This window comes from Macaca thibetana, chromosome 20, assembly GCF_024542745.1.
Source record: "Macaca thibetana thibetana isolate TM-01 chromosome 20, ASM2454274v1, whole genome shotgun sequence".
NCBI lineage: Eukaryota > Metazoa > Chordata > Mammalia > Primates > Cercopithecidae > Macaca > Macaca thibetana.
Genome location: NC_065597.1, coordinates 70,974,474 through 70,995,564, shown reverse-complemented (window position 1 = coordinate 70,995,564; position 21,091 = coordinate 70,974,474). Strand labels below are relative to the sequence as shown.

At 56.6% G+C, this 21,091-nt stretch overlaps 2 protein-coding genes across 14 annotated transcripts in view; one reads left to right on the top strand and one right to left on the bottom strand.

Moving 5' to 3' along the window:
• The window catches only part of UBALD1 (UBA like domain containing 1), a 178,082-nt gene that overhangs the window by 58,252 nt on the left and 98,739 nt on the right, over nt 1-21,091 (bottom strand). The window contains exon 1 of one of the 10 annotated variants that reach the window (XM_050774599.1): nt 20,608-20,617. The exons of 7 other annotated variants lie outside the window; for them this stretch is intronic. The gene's annotated coding sequence lies outside the window, so the exon portion shown is untranslated. Of the gene's footprint in view, nt 1-17,241; nt 17,252-19,047; nt 19,058-20,607; nt 20,618-21,091 lie in introns of those variants that run through there. 2 more of the 10 variants (XM_050774595.1, XM_050774587.1) reach the window with 2 other exon arrangements.
• Nucleotides 1-21,091, top strand: part of MGRN1 (mahogunin ring finger 1) — a 69,809-nt gene that overhangs the window by 42,527 nt on the left and 6,191 nt on the right. For 2 of the 4 annotated variants that reach the window (XM_050774327.1, XM_050774329.1), the window contains exons 9-16: nt 1,914-1,982; nt 4,297-4,456; nt 7,923-8,032; nt 16,442-16,507; nt 17,946-18,172; nt 19,199-19,322; nt 19,602-19,647; nt 20,221-20,310. In XM_050774327.1, the coding sequence (XP_050630284.1) occupies nt 1,914-1,982; nt 4,297-4,456; nt 7,923-8,032; nt 16,442-16,507; nt 17,946-18,172; nt 19,199-19,322; nt 19,602-19,647; nt 20,221-20,310 (892 nt within the window). The remainder of the gene's footprint in view (nt 1-1,913; nt 1,983-4,296; nt 4,457-7,922; nt 8,033-16,441; nt 16,508-17,945; nt 18,173-19,198; nt 19,323-19,601; nt 19,648-20,220; nt 20,311-21,091) is intronic. The other 2 variants (XM_050774328.1, XM_050774330.1) reach the window with 1 other exon arrangement.

Here is a 21,091-nt window from a genome sequence, read left to right as displayed (position 1 = left end):
TGTGCAAGAGCCTGTTGACTTCCCTGTAGAGCTCTAAGCTGTGGGACATTGGGTCCCTGTCTTGGGTGAGCGTATTTGTATTGCATGCCCACCATGTGCAGGGACTCTTGCAGGCCCTGAGTTCTGTCCAGTTTGGGCCATGGTGTCTGGAATATAGTGTTGAGTAAATATTTGCCGAATGAATGGATGGATGGAAAAGGAAGGAAAGAGACCAGAAACAAAGTCTGCAGCTCCTTCTCTTCCTTACAAGGAAGTATTGGACAGAGACTTGGCTTGACTTCATCAATACTTGAAGGATAAAATAGCCTAGAATAAATGGAGCTGTAGAGCAGTCCATCTGTTCTCTGGGGTCAGTAATCCTGGGATGCTGTATTGGGAAGTGGTGTTCCTGGTGGCCTCACGTGTAGGCGCTGAGGATTTAGAGGATGGGGTTCCCTAAACAGCAGTGTTAGATCTTGCAATGAGATGTCCTAGGCTGTGCTTAGCAGTTACCCTGTGTGTACTGTTGGGGCACGTAAGACCTATTTCAAGCCACCACTTGGGCATGATTTTTGTCAGCTTTTTATTTTTTTTATATTACATTTAATTTTAATTTTTATTTTATTTTATTGAGACAAGACAGAGTCTCGCTCTGTCGCCCAGGCTGGAATGCAGTGGTGTGATCTCAGCTCACTTCAATCTCTGCCTCCTAGGTTCAAATGATTCTCGTGCCTCAGCCTCCCAAGTAGCTGGGACTACAGGTGTGTGCCACCACACTCAGTTAATTTGTTTTGTCTTGTTCTGTATTTTTGAGATGGAGTCTCACTCTGTTGCCCAGGCTGGAGTGCAGTGGCATGATCCCAGTGTACTGCAACCTCCACCTGCTGGGTTCAAGCAATTCTTCTGCCTCAGCATCCCGAGTAGCTGGGACTATAGGCACACGCCACCATTCCAGGCTAATTTGTGTATTTTTTGTAGAGATGAGGTTTTGGCGTGTTGGCCAAGCTGGTCTCGAACTCCTGGCCTCAAGTGATCCACCAGCCTTGGCCTCCTAAAGTGCTGGGATTACAGGTGTGAGCCACCGCACCCGGCCATCTGTTGGCTTTTTGGATGATAGGTTGTCCAGGTGCGGTGGCTCATGCCTATGATCCCAGCACTATGGGAGGTGGAAGTGGGAGGATTGCTTGAGCCTGGGGATTTGAGACCAGCCTGGGCAATGTAGTGAGACCCTGTCTCTGTTTAAAATGTAGATCACAAATAAACAAAAGAGAGGTGGAGCAAACTCTAGCAGGTCCAGGTCCCTGCAGGTGCCAGGGGACTAGGAGACCCTGGTGGTGGGCAGGGCCTCGTGTTGAGGGAGCTGGCCAGCAGGCCCTGGGCTCCCTGGAGTGGTGGTCCTGGCCCGTGGTTCGCGGGAAACCCACCAGCACAGACTGCTTTGCAATGTGGTTAGTATGAGGCTTTTGGGTTGCGAGTGGGCGGCAGGACAGAATCAGCTTGGAGACATTGCTTTGGTGTCTTTGAAACCAGAGAGGCTTTCGTGTCTTGTGGAAGGAGGGTCTGGAAAGCAGTGAGCACCTAGGCTGCTGTCTGGTGCCTTTAGGCGTCGGCTCCTGCTGTCCTTGTGAGGCTGGTGGCGGTGGAACTGAGTAGTGTTGGGGGTGGTGAGGCGGTGGTGGTTGGGCCTGTGGGTTGGCTCCAGGTCCCCAGTGGTGGGGAGAGCCACCAGCTCCAGCCCTGTTCCAGGTGCTGCTGGTTGGGTGGGGGCAGGCAGCAGGTTTTCCCTGCGCCTTTCCTGGCCCCCAGGGGTTGAGCTGGGCGGGCCCCTGGGACAGAGGCCTGGAACCTTGGAGGCAGGGCTAGGCCAGGTGGGTGTGGAGGAGCCCTTACATGGCGGTTGGCAAGGGCCCAGCGAGCCCCTCTCTGCTCTCCAGGTGGACCGGGTCAGCTACCTCCTGCAGGAGATCTATGGCATCGAGAACAAGAACAACCAGGAGACCAAGGTGTGTACCTGGGTGAGGTTTCCCTCGCCCACACTGGGAGCAGCCGGGGGACAGCCACGCTTGCCAGTTCCCTTCCAAGCCTTCCTCTGGAGTCCTAGACCACTAGACGCCATCATTTTTCCTTACTTTTTTTTTTAAAGCTAACACTTTGTGGAACATTTTGTCCTTTCTCCAGCAAATTCACTGGCTTGTTATGTAAATTGCCATCCAGGTTCCCCAAGGCAGCCCAGGAAAGGGGGCCAGTGTCTCACCCTCCAGGCTCAGCTGTGTGGCACCCTGCCGCCCGGCTCCCCGTAGACAGCGTGTCCCTGCAGCTCCTGGGATGCCCTTTCTAGATGTCCATAGAACCGGCCGTGGTGCCTGACAAATATGTCGTGGTGGACTGCAGCCAGGGAACGTAGCAGGGGGTGAAATTAGTCTTTTTGTTTCTGTTTTTGTTTTTTGAGGCAGAGTCTCTATCTGCTGCCCATGCTGGAATGCAGCAGGGAGATCCCAGCTCATTATGGCCTCTGCCTCCCGGGTTCAAGCGATTCCCCTGCCTCAGCCTCCCGAGTCGAGTTGCTGGGACCACAGGTGTGGGCCACCTCACCCGGCTCATTTTTTTGTATTTTAGTAGAGACAGGGTTTCACCATGTTGGCCAGGATGGTCTCGATCTCCTGACCTTGTGATCCACCCTCCTTGGCTTCCCAAAGTGCTGGGATTACAGGTGTGAGCCACCGTGCCTGGCCTAATTTTTAATTTGTGTATTTTTAGTAGAGATGGGGTTTCACTATGTTGGCCAGGCTGGTCTTGAACTTCTGATCTCAAGTGATCTGCCTGCCTCAGCCTCCCAAAGCTCTGGGATCTCAGGCCTGAGCCACTGCACCTGGCCGATGAACTTTTTTAAAGGCTCACTGCCATGAGTGAAACTCCTGCCTCTTAACATCTCTTGGAAAGTCTCACAGGCCTGCTTCATTGTGGCATCTGGGCCCAGCAAACTGGAGCAGCTCCACGTGGCGGGAGCAGAGCGCCTGGCCGGGCCTCGCCTCAGCCGAGGGCAGTCAGTGCATTCATGTTTCACACAAGGGGCGGCCGACTTTGCGAAAAGGGCCAGACGGAATGTTTTCAGCTGCGCGGGCATATGGTCTCTGTTGCATCGACTCCACACGGCCATTACAACAGGAGCAGCGGGGACAGTATGAAAATGAGTGGGTGTGGCAATGTTCCAATAAGATTTTATTTACAGAAGCAGGCCACAGGCCTAGTTTGTGGGTAACTGGTTTAGATTTTTGGCTTTCTCTTGGTCCAGTTGCTAATGTGGTTTCTGGTAGCTGCCATTAATGAAAATATTTCTTTTTTTTTTTTTTTTTTTTGAGACGGAGTCTTGCTCTGTCCCCCAGGCTGGAGTGCAGTGGCCAGATCTTGGCTCACTGCAAGCTCCGCCTCCTGGGTTCACGCCATTCTCCTGCCTCAGCCTCCCGAGTAGCTGGGACTACAGGCGCCCGCCACCGCGCCCGGCTAGTTTTTTTTTTGTATTTTTTAGTAGAGACGGGGTTTCACCATGTTAGCCAGGATGGTCTCGATCTCCTGACCTCGTGATCCGCCCGTCTCGGCCTCCCAAAGTGCTGGGATTACAGGCTTGAGCCACCACGCCCGGCCTAATGAAAATATTTCTAACATACTTTTTTTTTTTTTTTTTTTTTTTTTTTTGAGGCGGAGTCTCACTCTGTCACCCAGGCTGGAGTGCAGTGGCACGATCTCAGCTCACTGCAAGCTCTGCCTTCTGGGTTCCCGCCATTCTCCTGCCTCAGTCTCCTGAGTAGCTGGGACTACAGGCGCCCGCCACCACGCCCAGCTAATTTTTTGTACTTTTAGTAGAGACGGGGTTTCACCGTGGTCTCCATCTCCTGACGTTGTGATCCACCCGCCTTGGCCTCCCAAAGTGCTGGGATTACAGGCCTGAGCCACTGCGCCCGGCCCGAACTTGGTTTTTTTAAACCAAATGATACGGGTACACTGACTGTCAGGAAGATGTTTCTTAGGTGCATCTCTTCCACATTTTTGTTCTGGGTCTGAAGAGCAGAAAGAGACCATGTTCTCATGATTTGGGTGGGTGAGGGGCATAGACCCCGCCCCCCCGCCAGGTGCTGAGTTTACACTGGATTTGAGCCTGCTGGTTCTGCTATGGGGCAACCTCCCCCCCACTCTGGACTTCTCTTTGTCATGACTGCCCCCGGGGCAGGGTGGAGTGGGGTGGGACAGCTGGGGACAGGAAGCAGGAGCCCTCCTCTGGCCCTTGGGAGGCTGCTGACCCACAAGCCCTTGTCTCCGCAGCCCTCGGACGACGAGAACAGTGACAACAGCAGTGAGTGTGTGGTGTGCCTGTCCGACCTACGGGACACGCTGATCCTGCCCTGCCGCCACCTGTGCCTCTGTACCTCCTGCGCTGACACGCTGCGCTACCAGGCCAACAACTGCCCCATCTGCCGGCTGCGTGAGTGCCCTGGCGGGCTGTTCTGTGCATGGTTCTGGAAGTTAGGGACTGGCCACACCACAGTAGTTGTGGCCTAGGGGGCCACAGGTCCCTTGTTGGCTAAGAAAGAAAAGAGTCGTCATTTATCCGGTCTGTGCTGAACTCGGGCGTGTTGGCTGTCAGAGTCAGTCACCATGAAAGCTGGCAGGGACGCTAGCACGGGGCGTTCAGATCTTCACGTCTGCCTCCAGCCAGGCAAGGCTTGCAGCACAAAGGGCTACAGAGGCGCTCCAGGGCAGATGAACGAAAGTTAATCAGTGAATGAAATCTTTATTCTTATTTTATTTTTATTAATTTTTGTTTGAGATAGTTTCATGCTGTCGCCCAGGCTAGAGTTCAGTGGCGAGTTCTCGGCTCACTGTAACCTCTGCCTCCTGAGTTCAAGCAATTCTCCTGTCTCAGCCTCCCTAGTAGGTGGGATTGCAGGCACCCGCCCCACCCCCCGCCAGCTAATATTTTACTTTTAGTAGAGATGGGATTTTGCCATGTGGGCCAGGCTGGTCTTGAACTCCTGGCCTCAAGTAATCTGCCTGCCTCAGCCTCCAAAGTGCTGGGGTTACAGGCGTGAGCCCCAATGCCTGGCTTTTTTTTTTTTTTTTTTTTTTTTTGAGATAGAGTCTTGCTCTGTCACCCAGGCTGGAGTGCAGTGGCACAATCTCGGCTCACTATAACCGCCACTTCCCGGGTTCAAGCAATTCTCCTGCCTCAGCCTCCTGAGTAGCTGGAATTACAGCTCTGCACCACCACGCCCAGCTAATTTTTGTATTTTTAGTAGAGATGGGGTTTCACCATGTTGGTCAGGCTGGTCTTGAACTCCTGACCTCGTGATCTGCCTGCCTTGGCCTCCCAAAGTGCTGGGATTATAGGCGTGAGCCACCGCGCTGGGCCCTAGTTTTTTGTTTTTAATTACTTTTATTTATTTATTTATTTAGAGACAGAGTCTTACTCTGTTGCCCAGGCTGGAGTACAGTGGCAGGATCTTGGCTTACTGTAACCTCTGCCTCCCAGGTTCAAATGATTCTTGTGACTCAGCCTCCTGAGTAGCTGGGATTACAGGCATGTGTCACCATGCCCAGCTATTTTGTGTATTTTTAGTAGAGACGAGGTTTTACCATGTTGCCCAGGCTGATCTCAAGCTCCTGACCTCAAGTAATCCGCCTGCCTTGGCCTCCCACAGTGCTGGGATTACAGGCAGAGCCACAGGTCCCGGCCTTGTTTCTAAATTTTTTTTTTTGTAGAGACAGGGTCTTGTTATGTCGTCCAGGCTGGTCTCAAACTCTAGGGCTTAAGTGGTCCTCCTGCCTCCTAAAGTGTTGGAATTATGGGCATGAGCTACCATGCCAAGCTCAGATCTTTATTTTAAAGGTAAAATAGAAAATATGTTGATAAATTTCTAGCATAAAGTTGGTTGCGGATCACACCTATAATCCCAGCACTTTGGGAGGCCTAGGCAGGAGGATTGCTTGAGCCCAAGAGTTCGAGACCAGCCTGGGCAACATGGTGAAACCACATTTCTACAGAAAGTTTAAAATTAGCCAGATGTGTTGGCTATAGTCCCAGTGACTTGGAAGGCTGAGGCAGGAGGATCAATTGAGCCTGGGAGGTTGAGGCTGCAGTGAGCTGTGATTGTGCCACCACTGCACCCCAGCCTGAGAGACAAGGGAAGACCCTGTTTCCAAAATATAAGTATAAATAAATATATATATATATTATATAGTGTGAGGTGAAAACAGAAAGTATACTGGGTAGAAAATTGTCCAGTGAATTAAATTGCGTTTTCTAGAGCACTCCAGACATTTCCTCAGTGAAAAGCCGTTGCATAGGGCCCCGTTCTGAGTGTCTTCCAGTAGAGGGAACCTGAATGTTCTCAGGGTGAAAAAACCACCAGGTTAAAATGCGCATCCCGCTGGCAGGCCCTTGCCCTGGTTCCTGGGATCCCTGGCGTGGGTCCTGGCAGCTGGACCGGGGCGTGGGGGGGATTTGCCTACGCAGCTGCAGGACATGCGCACTTAGTAGAGCAGCAGACCTCCGAGCCAGGCGTGGGGCTGTGCGAGGACGCTGTTCTGTGCAGTCAGGCCATGGGGTCACGAGAGGTGTCCAGATCCCAGGAGGAAGTGAGGAGGCTGCTGGGGCCTGGAGGGAGAGGCTGGCCGCCCAGCCTGTGGCAGATCCTGTAGCAGGGAGGGCTGGCCCAGGCCTCTGTGGTCTGTCAGCCTGTGCTGTCTGAAAGCCACAGAGTTGTGGGGGCGGGGACCAGGAAGTGGGGCCAGGGGTGGGCTGTCTGGGAAGGTTCTCTGTGCCTAGGAGGCAGGCAGTGTTGAGGACTGAGCCTCAGGGATGCTGTGTGGCTGGAGATACAGCAGGGCTGCTTTCCAGGGAGGGTGCCCTGAGCCGAGTGCAACTCTGGAATCTTAGGTGTGTGGGGTCTGTGGGTCGGGGCCGTCAGACTCGAGTTCAGAGCCCCCGTGTGGCTTTGAGCCTCAAGGAGGTGGCAGTAGAGGTGCCCCTCACAGGCGGCCGAGGACAGGGCCTGCTGTTCTCAGTAGAAATGAACACAGAGGCGGCCTGAGGTCCTGTCCCTGGGCTGACTGCAGATGCTCTCCCGTTTTGGTTTGCTGGAAGTGGCTAGTTTGGTTTGGTGGTTTGGTGGTTCGGTTTCCTGGCCTGCATACATCACTAAAGGTGTCTCAGGAACATTCTGCAGCAGCCTGTGGGGCCCTTGTGTGAGCAGGACTGGCACTGTGGGATGACGGGGCATCCTAGGTCCTGGTTTATCTTCCCTGCTCCCAGTGGCTGCTGTGTGTGCTCCTCGGCTTCCCCAGTGTGATGTTCTTGCCTCAGTTTCCCCAGCGTGACTCCCCACCTCAGCTTCCTCAGCATGATGTCCTTGCCTTAGTTTCCCTAGCATGACATCTCCACCTTGGCTTCCCCAGTGTGATGTCCCCGCCTGCCATCCTGTCCAGCAGCCAAGAGCTCCTCTGGGCTCAGCCAGGACTGCTGATTTGCAGTCACATCCTGTCTCGGGTGCAGCCTGGAGCTTCAGGGGTGTGACGCCTTGGGGGTCTTGGCACCAGCCTCTTGGAAACACCCTCTGGAGCCCCGCCTTGGGCAGCACTGCGTGGCCTCGCCGTGTCTCCTGTCCGGGGCCATTTCATTAATACTGTGTTTGCGGACATTCTGTCTCTCGTCTTTGGAGCCCCCCTCCCTGTACAGGCGAGCTTCTTTCTTTCTTCCCCCTTTTTTCTTGCCTATTAAACCGCCTTTTAAAACTGAAAAAAAAAGAAAAACTGTGTTTGTTCTGATGTGGAAGCGGGGTTGCCCTGGGACCCCTGTGGTGTGTGGGGGGTGTTGATCCCTGGGGCTTCGAGGGTCCCCTCGGGGCTGGGTGTGTCGCCCGGGCCTGATCCGAGCCCTCCTTCTGCCGCAGCTTTCCGGGCCCTCCTGCAGATCCGGGCGGTGCGGAAGAAGCCAGGAGCCCTGTCCCCCGTGTCCTTCAGCCCTGTCCTGGCACAGAGCCTGGAGCACGATGAGCACTCTGTAAGTGCCGCCTCCTGCCTGCGGGATGGGCGGGCGCGAGAGGGGCGTGAGTGCCTGGGCCAGGCCCGAGGCCCAGACGGTCCAGCCGGCAGCCCCGTGTTCTCATCTGTCCAGTGAGCAGGCTTGGCCCCCATGGGTGACCATGAGGCATGAAGGGGGTGGCCAGGCTGGGCCCTGGGATGCCGCTGCTGGGAAGAGTGCTGCTGCCGTCAGTACCCAGAGCCTGCGACAGGGCTGAGCGCAGTCGAGGTCTCCAGGTGCTTTTTTTTTTTCTTTTTAAGGCAGGGTCTCGCTCTGTCACCGAGGCTGTTGTGCGCCCAAGGTGGTGCAATCTCAGCTCACTGCAGCCTCGACCTCCCAGCCTCAAGCGATTCTCCCACTTCAGCCTCCCAAGATGCTGTGGCCACAGGCGTGCACCACCATGCCCAGCTCATGTTTTGTATTTTTAGTAAGATGGGGTTTCCCTATGTTGCCCAGGCTGGTCTCAAACTCTTGGGCTCAAGTGCTGGTCCTGCTTCAGCCTCCCAAAGTGCTGGGATTATAGGCCTGAGCCACTGCCGCTAGCCCGTGGTTCTTAGTGAATGAGCCGTGCTCTTTCCCTCATGAGTTGCTGTGCAAGGGGCGCTGGTGACCCTCCTCCCACGCTCCAGGCCCTCTAGGCCCCCTCACCGGGGACCTTAAGGGCAGACCCTGCTTCAGCCACACAAGGAGGTGGAACCCTGGCTCTCTCCAAGGAGAGAGAGACACGGAGAGAGATGCACAGAGAAACACAGGGACGGGGCGAGAGAGAGGTAGAGAGACACGGGGAGAGACAGAGACTGATACGGAGAGAGACAGACAGGGCAAGAGAGATGTGGAGAGAGAAAGGGAGAGAGACGGATGTGGAGAGACGGGGAGAGTGACGGAGAGATAGGAAGAGACATGTGGAGAGACGGGGAGACTGACGGAGAGATAGGAAGAGACAGATGTGGAGAGACGGGGAGACTGACGGAGAGATAGGAAGAGACATGTGGAGAGACGGGGAGACTGACGGAGAGATAGGAAGAGACATGTGGAGAGACGGGGAGAGTGACGGAGAGATAGGAAGAGACAGATGTGGAGAGACGGGGAGACTGACGGAGAGATAGGAAGAGACATGTGGAGAGACGGGGAGACTGATGGAGAGATAGGAAGAGACAGATGTGGAGAGACGGGGAGACTGATGGAGAGATAGGAAGAGACAGATGTGGAGAGACGGGGAGACTGATGGAGAGATAGGAAGAGACAGATGTGGAGAGACGGGGAGACTGACGAGAGATAGGAAGAGACAGATGTGGAGAGACGGGGAGACTGACGGAGAGATAGGAAGAGACAGATGTGGAGAGACGGGGAGACTGACGGAGAGATAGGAAGAGACAGATGTGGAGAGACGGGGAGACTGACGGAGAGATAGGAAGAGACAGATGTGGAGAGATACTGAGATAGGAAGAGACAGATGTGGAGAGACGGGGGGAGACTGATGGAGAGATAGGAAGAGACAGATGTGGAGAGACGGGGAGACTGACGGAGAGATAGGAAGTGGAGAGACGGGGAGACTGATGGAGAGATAGGAAGAGACAGATGTGGAGAGACAGATGAGACTGATGGAGAGATAGGAAGAGACAGATGTGGAGAGAGTGACGGGGAGAGATGTGAGAGACGGGAGATGACGGAAGAGATAGGAAGAGACAGATGTGGAGAGACACGGGGAGACTGACGGAGAGATAGGAAGAGACATGTGGGAGAGACGGGGAGAGTGACGGGGAGGAAGAGACAGATGTGGAGAGACGGGGAGACTGACGGAGAGATAGGAAGAGACAGATGTGGAGAGACACGGGGAGACTGACGGAGAGATAGGAAGAGACAGATGTGGAGAGACACGGGGAGACTGACGGAGAGATGGTGGAGAGACACGGGGAGACGGAGAGATAGAAGAGACATGTGGAGAGACGGGGAGAGTGACGGAGAGATAGGAAGAGACAGAGAGACGGGGAGAGTGACGGAGAGATAGGAAGAGACATGTGGAGAGACGGGGAGAGTGACGGAGAGATAGGAAGAGACAGATGTGGAGAGACGGGGAGAGTGACGGAGAGATAGGAAGAGACAGATGTGGAGAGACACGGGGAGACTGACGGAGAGATAGGAAGAGACATGTGGAGAGACGGGGAGAGTGACGGAGAGATAGGAAGAGACAGATGTGGAGAGACGGGGAGAGTGACGGAGAGATAGGAAGAGACAGATGTGGAGAGACGGGGAGACTGACGGAGAGATAGGAAGAGACGGATGTGGAGAGACACGGGGAGACTGACGGAGAGATAGGAAGAGACATGTGGAGAGACGGGGAGAGTGACGGAGAGATAGGAAGAGACAGATGTGGAGAGACGGGGAGACTGACGGAGAGATAGGAAGAGACAGATGAGAGACGGGGAGAGTGACGGAGAGATAGGAAGAGACAGATGTGGAGAGAAGAGACGGAGAGATAGGAAGAGACATGATGGAGAGACACGGGGAGACTGACGGAGAGATAGGAAGAGACATGTGGAGAGACGGGGAGAGGAGGAGAGATAGGAAGAGACAGATGTGGAGAGACGGGGAGAGTGACGGAGAGATAGGAAGAGACAGATGTGGAGAGACGGGGAGACTGACGGAGAGATAGGAAGAGACAGATGTGGAGAGACGGGGAGACTGACGGAGAGATAGGAAGAGACAGATGTGGAGAGACGGGGAGATTGGAAGAGACAGATGTGGAGAGACGGGGAGAGTGACGGAGAGATAGGAAGAGACAGATGTGGAGAGACACGGGGAGACTGACGGAGAGATAGGAAGAGACAGATGTGGAGAGACGGGGAGACTGACGGAGAGATAGGAAGAGACAGATGTGGAGAGACGGGGAGAGTGACGGAGAGATAGGAAGAGACAGATGTGGAGAGACGGGGAGACTGACGGAGAGATAGGAAGAGACAGATGTGGAGAGACGGGGAGACTGACGGAGAGATAGGAAGAGACAGATGTGGAGAGACGGGGAGACTGACGGAGAGATAGGAAGAGACAGATGTGGAGAGACGGGGAGACTGACGGAGAGATAGGAAGAGACAGATGTGGAGAGACGGGGAGACTGACGGAGAGATAGGAAGAGACAGATGTGGAGAGACGGGGAGACTGACGGAGAGATAGGAAGAGACAGATGTGGAGAGACGGGGAGACTGACGGAGAGATAGGAAGAGACAGATGTGGAGAGACGGGGAGACTGACGGAGAGATAGGAAGAGACAGATGTGGAGAGACGGGGAGACGGGGGAGAGATAGGAAGAGACAGATGGGAGAGACGGGGAGACTGACGGAGAGATAGGAAGAGACATGTGGAGAGACGGGGAGAGTGACGGAGAGATAGGAAGAGACATGTGGAGAGACGGGGAGAGTGACGGAGAGATAGGAAGAGACAGATGTGGAGAGACGGGGAGAGTGACGGAGAGATAGGAAGAGACATGTGGAGAGACGGGGAGACTGACGGAGAGATAGGAAGAGACAGATGTGGAGAGACGGGGAGAGTGACGGAGAGATAGGAAGAGACAGATGTGGAGAGACGGGGAGACTGACGGAGAGATAGGAAGAGACAGATGTGGAGAGACCTGGGAGACTCAAGAGACAGATGTGGAGACACGGGGAGAGACTGACGGAGAGATAGGAGACAGATGTGGAGAGACGGGGAGAGACTGGAGAGATAGGAAGATACAGATGTGGAGAGACGAGAGTGACTAGGAAGAGACAGATGTGGAGAGACACGGGGAGACTGACGGAGAGATAGGAAGAGACCACGGGGAGACGGAGAGATAGGAAGAGACATGTGGAGAGACAGATGACGGAGAGATAGGAAGAGACAGATGTGGAGAGACCGGGGAGACTGACGGAGAGATAGGAAGAGACTGTGGAGAGACTCGGGGAGACTGACAGAGATGTTGTGGAGAGACGGGGAGACTGACGGAGAGATAGGAAGAGACAGATGTGGAGAGCCTGGGGAGACTGCCGGAGAGATAGGAAGAGACATGTGGAAACTGACGGAGAGAAAAGAGACATGTGGAGAGACGGGGAGAGACGGAGAGATAGGAAGAGACCCCGGAGAGATAGGAAGAGACTGGGAGAGACGGGGAGAGTGACGGAGAGACCGCCAGATGTGGAGAGACGGGGAGAGTGACGGAGAGATAGGAAGAGACATGTGAGAGACGGGGAGACTGACGGAGAGATAGGAAGAGACTCGGGAGAGAGTGACGGAAGCAGATGTGGAGAGACGGGGAGAGTGACGGAGAGATAGGAAGAGACCTGTGAGAGACTGGGAGACCCCGGAGAGATAGGAGACAGATGTGGAGAGACGGGGAGTGACGGAGAGATAGGAAGAGACAGTGTGGAGAGACGGGGAGAGTGACGGAGAGATAGGAAGAGACAGATGGGACCGGGGAGATTGACGGAGAGATAGGAAGAGACAAAGAGTCTGACGGAGAGATAGGAAGAGACAGATTGGAAGACCGGGGAGACAGAGATTTGGAGAGACGGGTCTGACGGAGAGATAAAAGACTGACATGGTAGGAAGAGACAGATGAGAGACGGGGAGAGTAGGAGGAGAAAAGAGACATGGGAGAGACTTGGGACTGACGGAGAGATAGGAAGAGACAGATGTGGAGAGACCTGGGAGAGATAGGAAGCTAGGTCCCTGCCATTGTGGAGAGACGGGGAGACTGACGGAGAGATGGGACTATGGAAGAGAGATGTGGAGAGACCTCCGGGGAGGAGATTAGGAAGAGACATGTGAGAGACGGGGAGAGTGTTGAAGAGACAGATGTGAGAGACGGGGAGACTGGAGAGATAGGAAGAGACAGATGTGGAGAGACGGGGAGAGTGACGGAGAGATAGGAAGAGACATGTGGAGGACGGGAGAGTGACGGAGAGATAGGAAGCCCCTGACATGGGGGGAGAGTGACGGAGAGATAGGAAGAGACATGTGGAGAGACGGGGAGAGAGAGATAGGAAGAGACATTGGAGAGACGGGGAGAGTGACGGAGAGATAGGAGGACAGATGTGGAGAGACGGGGATGCTAGGAAGGACATGTGGAGAGACTAGACTTTATTGTCAGAGTTTTGTGGAGAGACGGGGAGAGTGACGGAGAGATAGGAAGAGACCATTGGAGAGACGGGGAGACTGACGGAGAGATAGGAAGAGACAGATGTGGAGAGACGGGGAGAGTGACGGAGAGATAGGAAGAGACAGATGTGGAGAGACGGGGAGAGTGACGGAGAGATAGGAAGAGACAGATGTGGAGAGACGGGGAGACTGACGGAGAGATAGGAAGAGACAGATGTGGAGAGACGGGGAGACTGACGGAGAGATAGGAAGAGACAGATGTGGAGAGACGGGGAGAGTGACGAGAGATAGGAAGAGACAGATGTGGAGAGACGGGGAGACTGACGGAGAGATAGGAAGAGACAGATGTGGAGAGACGGGGAGACTGACGGAGAGATAGGAAGAGACAGATGTGGAGAGACGGGGAGAGTGACGGAGAGATAGGAAGAGACAGATGTGGAGAGACGGGGAGACTGACGGAGAGATAGGAAGAGACAGATGTGGAGAGACACGGGGAGACTGACGGAGAGATAGGAAGAGACAGATGTGGAGAGACGGGGAGAGTGACGGAGAGATAGGAAGAGACAGATGTGGAGAGACGGGGAGACTGACGGAGAGATAGGAAGAGACAGATGTGGAGAGACGGGGAGACTGACGGAGAGATAGGAAGAGACAGATGTGGAGAGACGGGGAGACTGACGGAGAGATAGGAAGAGACAGATGTGGAGAGACGGGGAGAGAGACGGAGAGATAGGAAGAGACGATGTGGAGAGAAGGGGAGACTGACGGAGAGATAGGAAGAGACATGTGGAGAGACGGAGAGACTGACGGAGAGATAGGAAGAGACAGATGTGGAGAGACGGGGAGAGAGATAGGACGACAGATGTGGAAGAGACAGATGTGGAGAGACACGGGGAGACTGACGGAGAGATAGGAAGAGACATGTGGAGAGACGGGGAGAGTGACGGAGAGATAGGAAGAGACAGATGTGGAGAGACACGGGGAGACTGACGGAGAGATAGGAAGAGACATGTGGAGAGACACGGGGAGACTGACGGAGAGATAGGAAGAGACATGTGGAGAGACGGGAGAGTGACGGAGAGATAGGAAGAGACAGATGTGGAGAGACGGGGAGAGTGACGGAGAGATAGGAAGAGACAGATGTGGAGAGACGGGGAGACTGACGGAGAGATAGGAAGAGACAGATGTGGAGAGACGGGGAGAGTGACGGAGAGATAGGAAGAGACAGATGTGGAGAGACGGGGAGACTGACGGAGAGATAGGAAGAGACAGATGTGGAGAGACGGGGAGACTGATGGAGAGATAGGAAGAGACGGATGTGGAGAGACACGGGGAGACTGACGGAGAGATAGGAAGAGACAGATGTGGAGAGACGGGGAGAGTGACGGAGAGATAGGAAGAGACAGATGTGGAGAGACGGGGAGACTGACGGAGAGATAGGAAGAGACAGATGTGGAGAGACGGGGAGACTGATGGAGAGATAGGAAGAGACAGATGTGGAGAGACGGGGAGACTGACGGAGAGATAGGAAGAGACAGATGTGGAGAGACGGGGAGAGTGACGGAGAGATAGGAAGAGACAGATGTGGAGAGACACGGGGAGACTGACGGAGAGATAGGAAGAGACAGATGTGGAGAGACGGGGAGAGTGACGGAGAGATAGGAAGAGACAGATGTGGAGAGACGGGGAGAGACTGACGGAGAGATAGGAAGAGACATGTGGAGAGACGGGGAGACTGACGGAGAGATAGGAAGAGACATGTGGAGAGACGGGGAGACTGACGGAGAGATAGGAAGAGACATGTGGAGAGACACGGGGAGAGACAGAGACGGGGATGGGTGGCGGGGGCTCTGGTGGGCGGGGAGCAGAATGGGGGAGTTGGACAGTGACTGGCTGGGCCTGGGTCTCAGGCCCACTGCTCCCCACTGGCCACGTGCATTGTCAGATTGAGTCCCTTTCTTGGCTCTTAGCTGCAGCTGTTTGGAGCCGTTGGTTCTTCCAGGCCTGCTGCCTCTCTAAACAGAAAAGAGGAGCAGAGCCCCGAGGACTGGCGTTCACAGACACCGCCTTTGCTCTTGAAGGCTCCTCGCAAGCTCCCTTGATCAGGGCCTTGACCTGGGCCCCGTGGGCCTCCCTGGCAGTAGGTGCAGTGTTTCTGAAATGGGACCAATTTCAAAAGTCTGGAATTTCCCTTAAAACCCAGAGTTTGGGATTGTCTTTTAAAATCTGACATGGTCTTGAAGCTAGAGGAGAAACATGGCTTGGGGGTCCCTGTCAACCCGGGTGCGCTAGGTCCCTGCCATTGTGGGGCTCCTGGGACTATGCCCTCCGCACTTGTGATGTTGACTTTGATTTGGAAATGCTGTGTGCGCTCAGGTTTTTGGTGGCGAGAGAAGCAGCCCCTGAGGGATTTGCCTCTGAGAGAGTTTCCTCTCTCAGGCAGGGAGAGATGTATGCTCAGGCATGGCTAGCTTTATTGTCACTTGTTTTTGCCCCTCCCCGTTTGTGTCCTGGTGGCTGAGGGCCCAGTAGGCCCCTCTATGTTTGTCCCTCTTAGGCTGAGCTGAGATTCCCCTACAGTGCAGGGCGGCCGGGGTCCGAGGTGTGACCAGGCATCTCTGACCTCCAGCCACCCAGGGAGCCGTCCTCCCCTCTGCACGGAGTGAAAGCAAATGCTCCTCGTCACCTGCCAGGTTCCTGTCGGAGCCGCTTCCACATAGTGCCAGAAACAGCCACCACGGGCGTTCTGTGCAGCGAGTCCCTAAAGATGATGGTGGGTGGGTGGGTCTGGGGCTGACTCTCTCCCCAGTCCTCTTGAGGGGTTTGTCATTGTGATGAGTTAGCACCAGTGCCTTGGCACTGGCTGGGGGACTTTGACCGCAGTGGCTTCAGGATCCCTGCCCTGCACCCACCCCACATTAGGGAGCGTGCAGCTGCCCTCACGTCCACCTTGGCCCAATCTGCTGCCCAGGTGACCCAGACTGTGAGGGGCCAGGCACTGGGGGTGAGATTGGGCTCCACAGCCTCCCCACTCCAGCAGCACAGCTCCTGGGAGCTCCCTAGATGCACACGTGGCCCGCCCAAGGCCCGAGTCAGAACCCGCACTTAGGAGGTTCCCAAGATTCACGTCCACTGGAAGCTTTTGAAGTTCTGGGCCGCGGTGTGGCGAGAGGACAGCCAGCCAGAGAGACCTGTCCAGCCCACTCCAGGGCCGCGTGGGGGTGGTGGTTGTAAAACATTTGATTTTTATCTTGACAGTGTCCCTTTAAAAAATCAAAGCCGCACCCCGCCTCCCTGACCAGCAAGAAACCTAAAAGGGAAACAGTAAGTGTCTGGTCCTCCGGCTGCTTTTTTTTGCCCCGCCCTCATTTTTAAGTCCATGACAAGTAGGGGAGATGGTTTCCGCCCCAGGCTAGTGTCTGATTCGTGTAACCCATCCGCTCCGCTCTCCCGGTCACGGCCTCCCTGCTCAGGGAGTTTGTGGAACCAGAAAAGCCTCGGTCTGTGGGCGAAATGCCAGGCTCGCTGGCCCTGCCGCCCTCCCCTCAGCTTTGCCTCCGCCCCGCGTGGCCCCCGTGCCGTTTCCCTTTTTTTTCTTGCTGGCAGTGGAATGGACATTGCAGGCGGAACTAATGTCGCTGCTGCGTGTTGCAATCGCGCCCCACGCATGCTTCTCGGCCCCGCGTCCCACTCCTTCACCCTGCGGGTTCGAGCTCTTTGGGCTGAGGACTTTGGTTTTCTTGGGCTGTCCCTGTGCCCCAGGGAGCAGGCAGGGGGACCAGCACATGACTACCTGGAGCCTCCGTGGCCCAGGCAGACCCAGCCGAAACCTTGCGGGCCTTGGTGTAGAGAGGTGGAGGCCTCTCCGGAACCACCCAGAGCGCATTTTCCTTTCTAGAGGGTGAGGGGCTTCTGTGTAGTTATTTATCTTTAACTTGGAGGCAGGTACGGGAGCAAATGTGGGGGACATAGAGGTCCAGAAAAGCATCCCAGGCTCAGGGCCTGGGCCATGCCCACTCCCCGATTTCTCCCCCAACTCCCCGTGGTCCCCAGGCACCCCCCCCATTTCACCTTCCCTTCCAGGAGCTCGGTCAGGCAGGCCCGGCTGTCCTGAAGGGAGCAGTGACTAGCGGTTTGCCCCTCAACCTGGTTTTGTGGGGACAGAGCAGGGGCCCCTGCAGTCTGACTTCCGTTCCCCAGAACCTGAGCATTTTCCTTCTTCCTCAGCCTTGTCGATTCTGCTCCCAATGAGGGGAGAACAGTGGCTCTTAGCCACGGCACCCATTAGAATTGCCTGGAGGAGGCCAGCCCCCAGAGGCCCGGGCGGGGCACAGCTCCCGACAGCTCAGCTTTCCCCGGTCCAGGACACCCCGACCGTGTCTCTCGCCTCTGGCATGGCTTTGCTCTGCCCCTGCTCCCAGCTCCTGTCTGTCACTAACCCTTCACTCTCCACCTGTGGCCAGGCGGGACTGAAAGCCAAGGAGGGGCTGGTTGAGGCCAGGGCTGGGGCGGCTCTTGGCAGATGCCCTCGTGCCCATCATCCCGGGCACCAGCATGGGCGTTTGGGCATCCGGCCCCGTGCTGGAGCTGATGGCTGAGGCAGGGAGTGCGTCAGTGCTGCCAGGGAGCTGTTGGCCACCCTCTGAGGATGGGGGAGTCTCAATCCCCCAAAGGACAGAGTGGACAGGAGGTCATCAGGAGGAGGGTCTGGGGAGCAGGTGGTCCCTGGGCATGAGCCCCCTCACGCACCCTGTCCCTACAGAGCTCTGACAGCGTCCCACCTGGCTACGAGCCCATCTCGCTGCTTGAGGCGCTCAACGGCCTCCGGGCTGTCTCCCCGGCCATCCCCTCGGCCCCTCTTTATGAAGAAATCACCTATTCAGGCATCTCGGACGGCCTGTCCCAAGCCAGCTGTCCGCTCGCCGCTATTGACCACATCCTGGACAGCAGCCGGCAGAAAGGCAGGCCGCAGAGCAAGGCCCCCGACAGGTGAGCGGCAGCCGGGCTGGGTGCATGGCGGGGGGTGGTGCCACGTGTGTGGAGCGGGCGTATTTGTGGTTTCAAATCACTTTATGATGTGTTCCTTGTGGTGATCCCCCAGAAGGACTCAGAGACCCCACATCAGGTTAGACTCGTGGATAAGGTTTCTTACAGCAAAGAACGCAACAGATGAGGCAGGAAGGGCGTTCGGGCAGCCGGAGGCTTTGACCCCCCACCGGGGCTACACCGGCGTGCAGGCGCATACACACTGTCCAGCGGGAAACTGCAGGGGTCAGCGCTGTGTCTCTACTGAGGGGAGCCCCTTTGAGCCTCTGGGTTCCCGGACTTCACTGGGGGACTGGCCACATAGGCCCACTCTGCGGGTGACCAGCCAGGGCATCTGAAACTCGGGACCTGACAGTGTCCCAGGCACACTCACTGCTCTTGCCGTTCGCCCGTGACAAGCCACGGGGCGTGGCTCTCCAGGCGATGATTGCATCATCCATCACTCATACGACAGACTTCCGAGGGCCCGGCTCCTGGGGTTGGCCACGGCTCATTTGTGGTTCCCCTGGAGCCTCGAGGTGTCTAGAGTGGCGGCTGCCAGGGGAACTCCGTGCCTCAGGCCTGTCGGTTCTCGTAGAAGAGTTTCAGGAAGGCGGGGTTCTGCAGGGCCGTCCTGGGCACCCTCCATGCCCACGAGGAGGCAGTGCCAAAGCTCAGAGGAAAGGGGGCCTCTGTCCCTGCTGCTTCTACCCGGGAACCACCAGCGGTTTCTCCTCCTTCAGAAAGAAAAGGAAACCCAGACCTGTGCCAGTGTGTGGGAGCCCTCTGTCAGGCGGGTCTGTGGGGGCCGCTGCTGCCTGTTGGCCGTTGGGGTTGGCCCCCGTGGCTGGTGATGCCCTTCTCCAGGCAGTGCCCTTGTGTGGGTTCTGGCAGGTGTGTGCAGGCCCCCAGGTGCCCTGCGTGGCTTTGGTAGGGTTAGCCTTCCTTGTTGCTGTCCTCTCACCCCTGCCCACCCTCCTCTGTCCCCAGCACCTTGCGGTCCCCGTCTTCCCCCATCCATGAAGAGGATGAGGAGAAGCTCTCCGAGGACGTGGACGCCCCTCCCCCACTGGGTGGTGCAGAGCTGGCCCTGCGGGAAAGCAGCTCCCCTGAGGTGAGGCCCCCCCAGGGAAGCTTTGTGTGCCCGCCCTGGCCAGCCCTCCTCCAGCTTCTGTCGCCAGAATCAGACCCCATCCCACTGCCCGCCTGGGCACTCCCGCACTTCTAGGCCCTTGCTGAGCTGCGTGGCTCCTTAGCCTCGGTCTGTGGATGCAGCAGCCCCGGTGGAGCGGCTCTGTGGGTCCCGGGAGGGCCATACCTGATGGCGGCTTGTCCTGGAGGGGTGGCCGAGGCTCTCTCCGAGCTCCAGGCCACTTTACGCTTTGTTTTCTAGAGTTTCATAACAGAAGAGGTTGATGAGTCGTCGTCACCAAAGCAAGGTGAGCCCCTCCTTCCGTGGGTACAAACCGCATGCAGAGACCAGGCAGCCCTGGCTCACTGGGGTCTTAGGGCTCCAGGTGGCGTTGGGCCAGCACCTCTTCTGCCCCAGGAACCCTTGGCCAAGAGGCCTCTCTCGGCGGCACTGGGATCCCGGCTGGGAGGGACTGAACGGGTGACAGGGTCAGGCCGCGCTGTTCGCCCTGCAGGGCCGTCTGCCTGGGATGGGGAGCACCTGCCAGCGTTCGGTCCTTGTTTCGAAACATGAATGTGTGATGTTTCTATGATCAAAACAAAAAAGCCTCATGCTCTGAACATCCGGGACACAGTGTGAAAAAGGGGAAAAAAAGCCCCGTGTGGGGGATGGGAAGGAGGGAAATAGACGAGAAACACCTGGCTTTGGGGTCCCTGGAGAGCAGGTGGGGTCACGGTGGAGTCCTGCTGGAGCCCAAGCCTGGGGCCCCCACAGTGGCTACAAAGCTCTTGGGTAAGACGGCCCTGAGCCTCCTGCCCGGAGGGACCTGCCGGGACCTGGCCCCTGCCTGCAGATCCCTGACCTCGCCCTCCACCTCCAGGGACCCGAGCGCCTTCCATTGAGAACGTCCTGCAGGACGGCAGCCCCGAGCACTGTGGCCGCGGCCCACCTGCTGACATCTACCTGCCAGGTAAAGGGACTGGGGTCTGGGGGTGAGGGGCTGGGTGCCTGTCTCAGTGTCCAGGGAGGGGGCCCTGCTCTGATGGTCGGTGCATAGCAGCAAGGGCTGGTCCATGGGAGCCCGGTTCTCTCCCTGGCTCTAAGCCATGCCCCTGCTATTGACCCTGAAGCAGGATGCGGGCCAGGGCCACGGCCGCAAGGCAGCCTCGTGCAGGGCCTGGCTCTTCCCTCCCCGGGGCCACCTTGGCCACAGGAGGCGAGAGAGGCTGCCTGTGAGAGGCTGGGGTCCTTTTCCCTCTGCCTCCTGCCCCCTGCCAGGAGGGCAGATCCAGCCCCTCTGGGATCACCACATCTTCCCCCACCCCTGGTCGTATCAGGCGTCCACAGGCCCCATGCTGGGTGCCAGGTGAGCTCCTGGCAGTGCCTGAGAGCTGCAGACAGAGCAGGAGCAGGTGCCACATGCTGTGCTGGGTAGCGGGGGCCCTGGGCCACAGAGAGCAGGGGCAGTGTCTTCTGGGTCACCCTGCCCCAGGCCTGACATAGGCCACCTGATGCAGCAGCACATCCCAGGCCAGGGCACAGAGGACAGGCGGGGGCACCAGGCGCCAGCGGGGGGCAGCAAGACCGGGAGAAAGGGTTCCTCTTTTCACCTTGTCCAGAGGCTTGGGCCCAGGCCCGGTCAGCTAAGCACCTTCGTGCTCTGCTCTGCTAGGATAAGATCCTCAGTTTCGCATCCTAAGCTCCAAAGACCGGGAGGGAAGGGGGGGCTCTCAGACTTGTGTCTCAGCGCC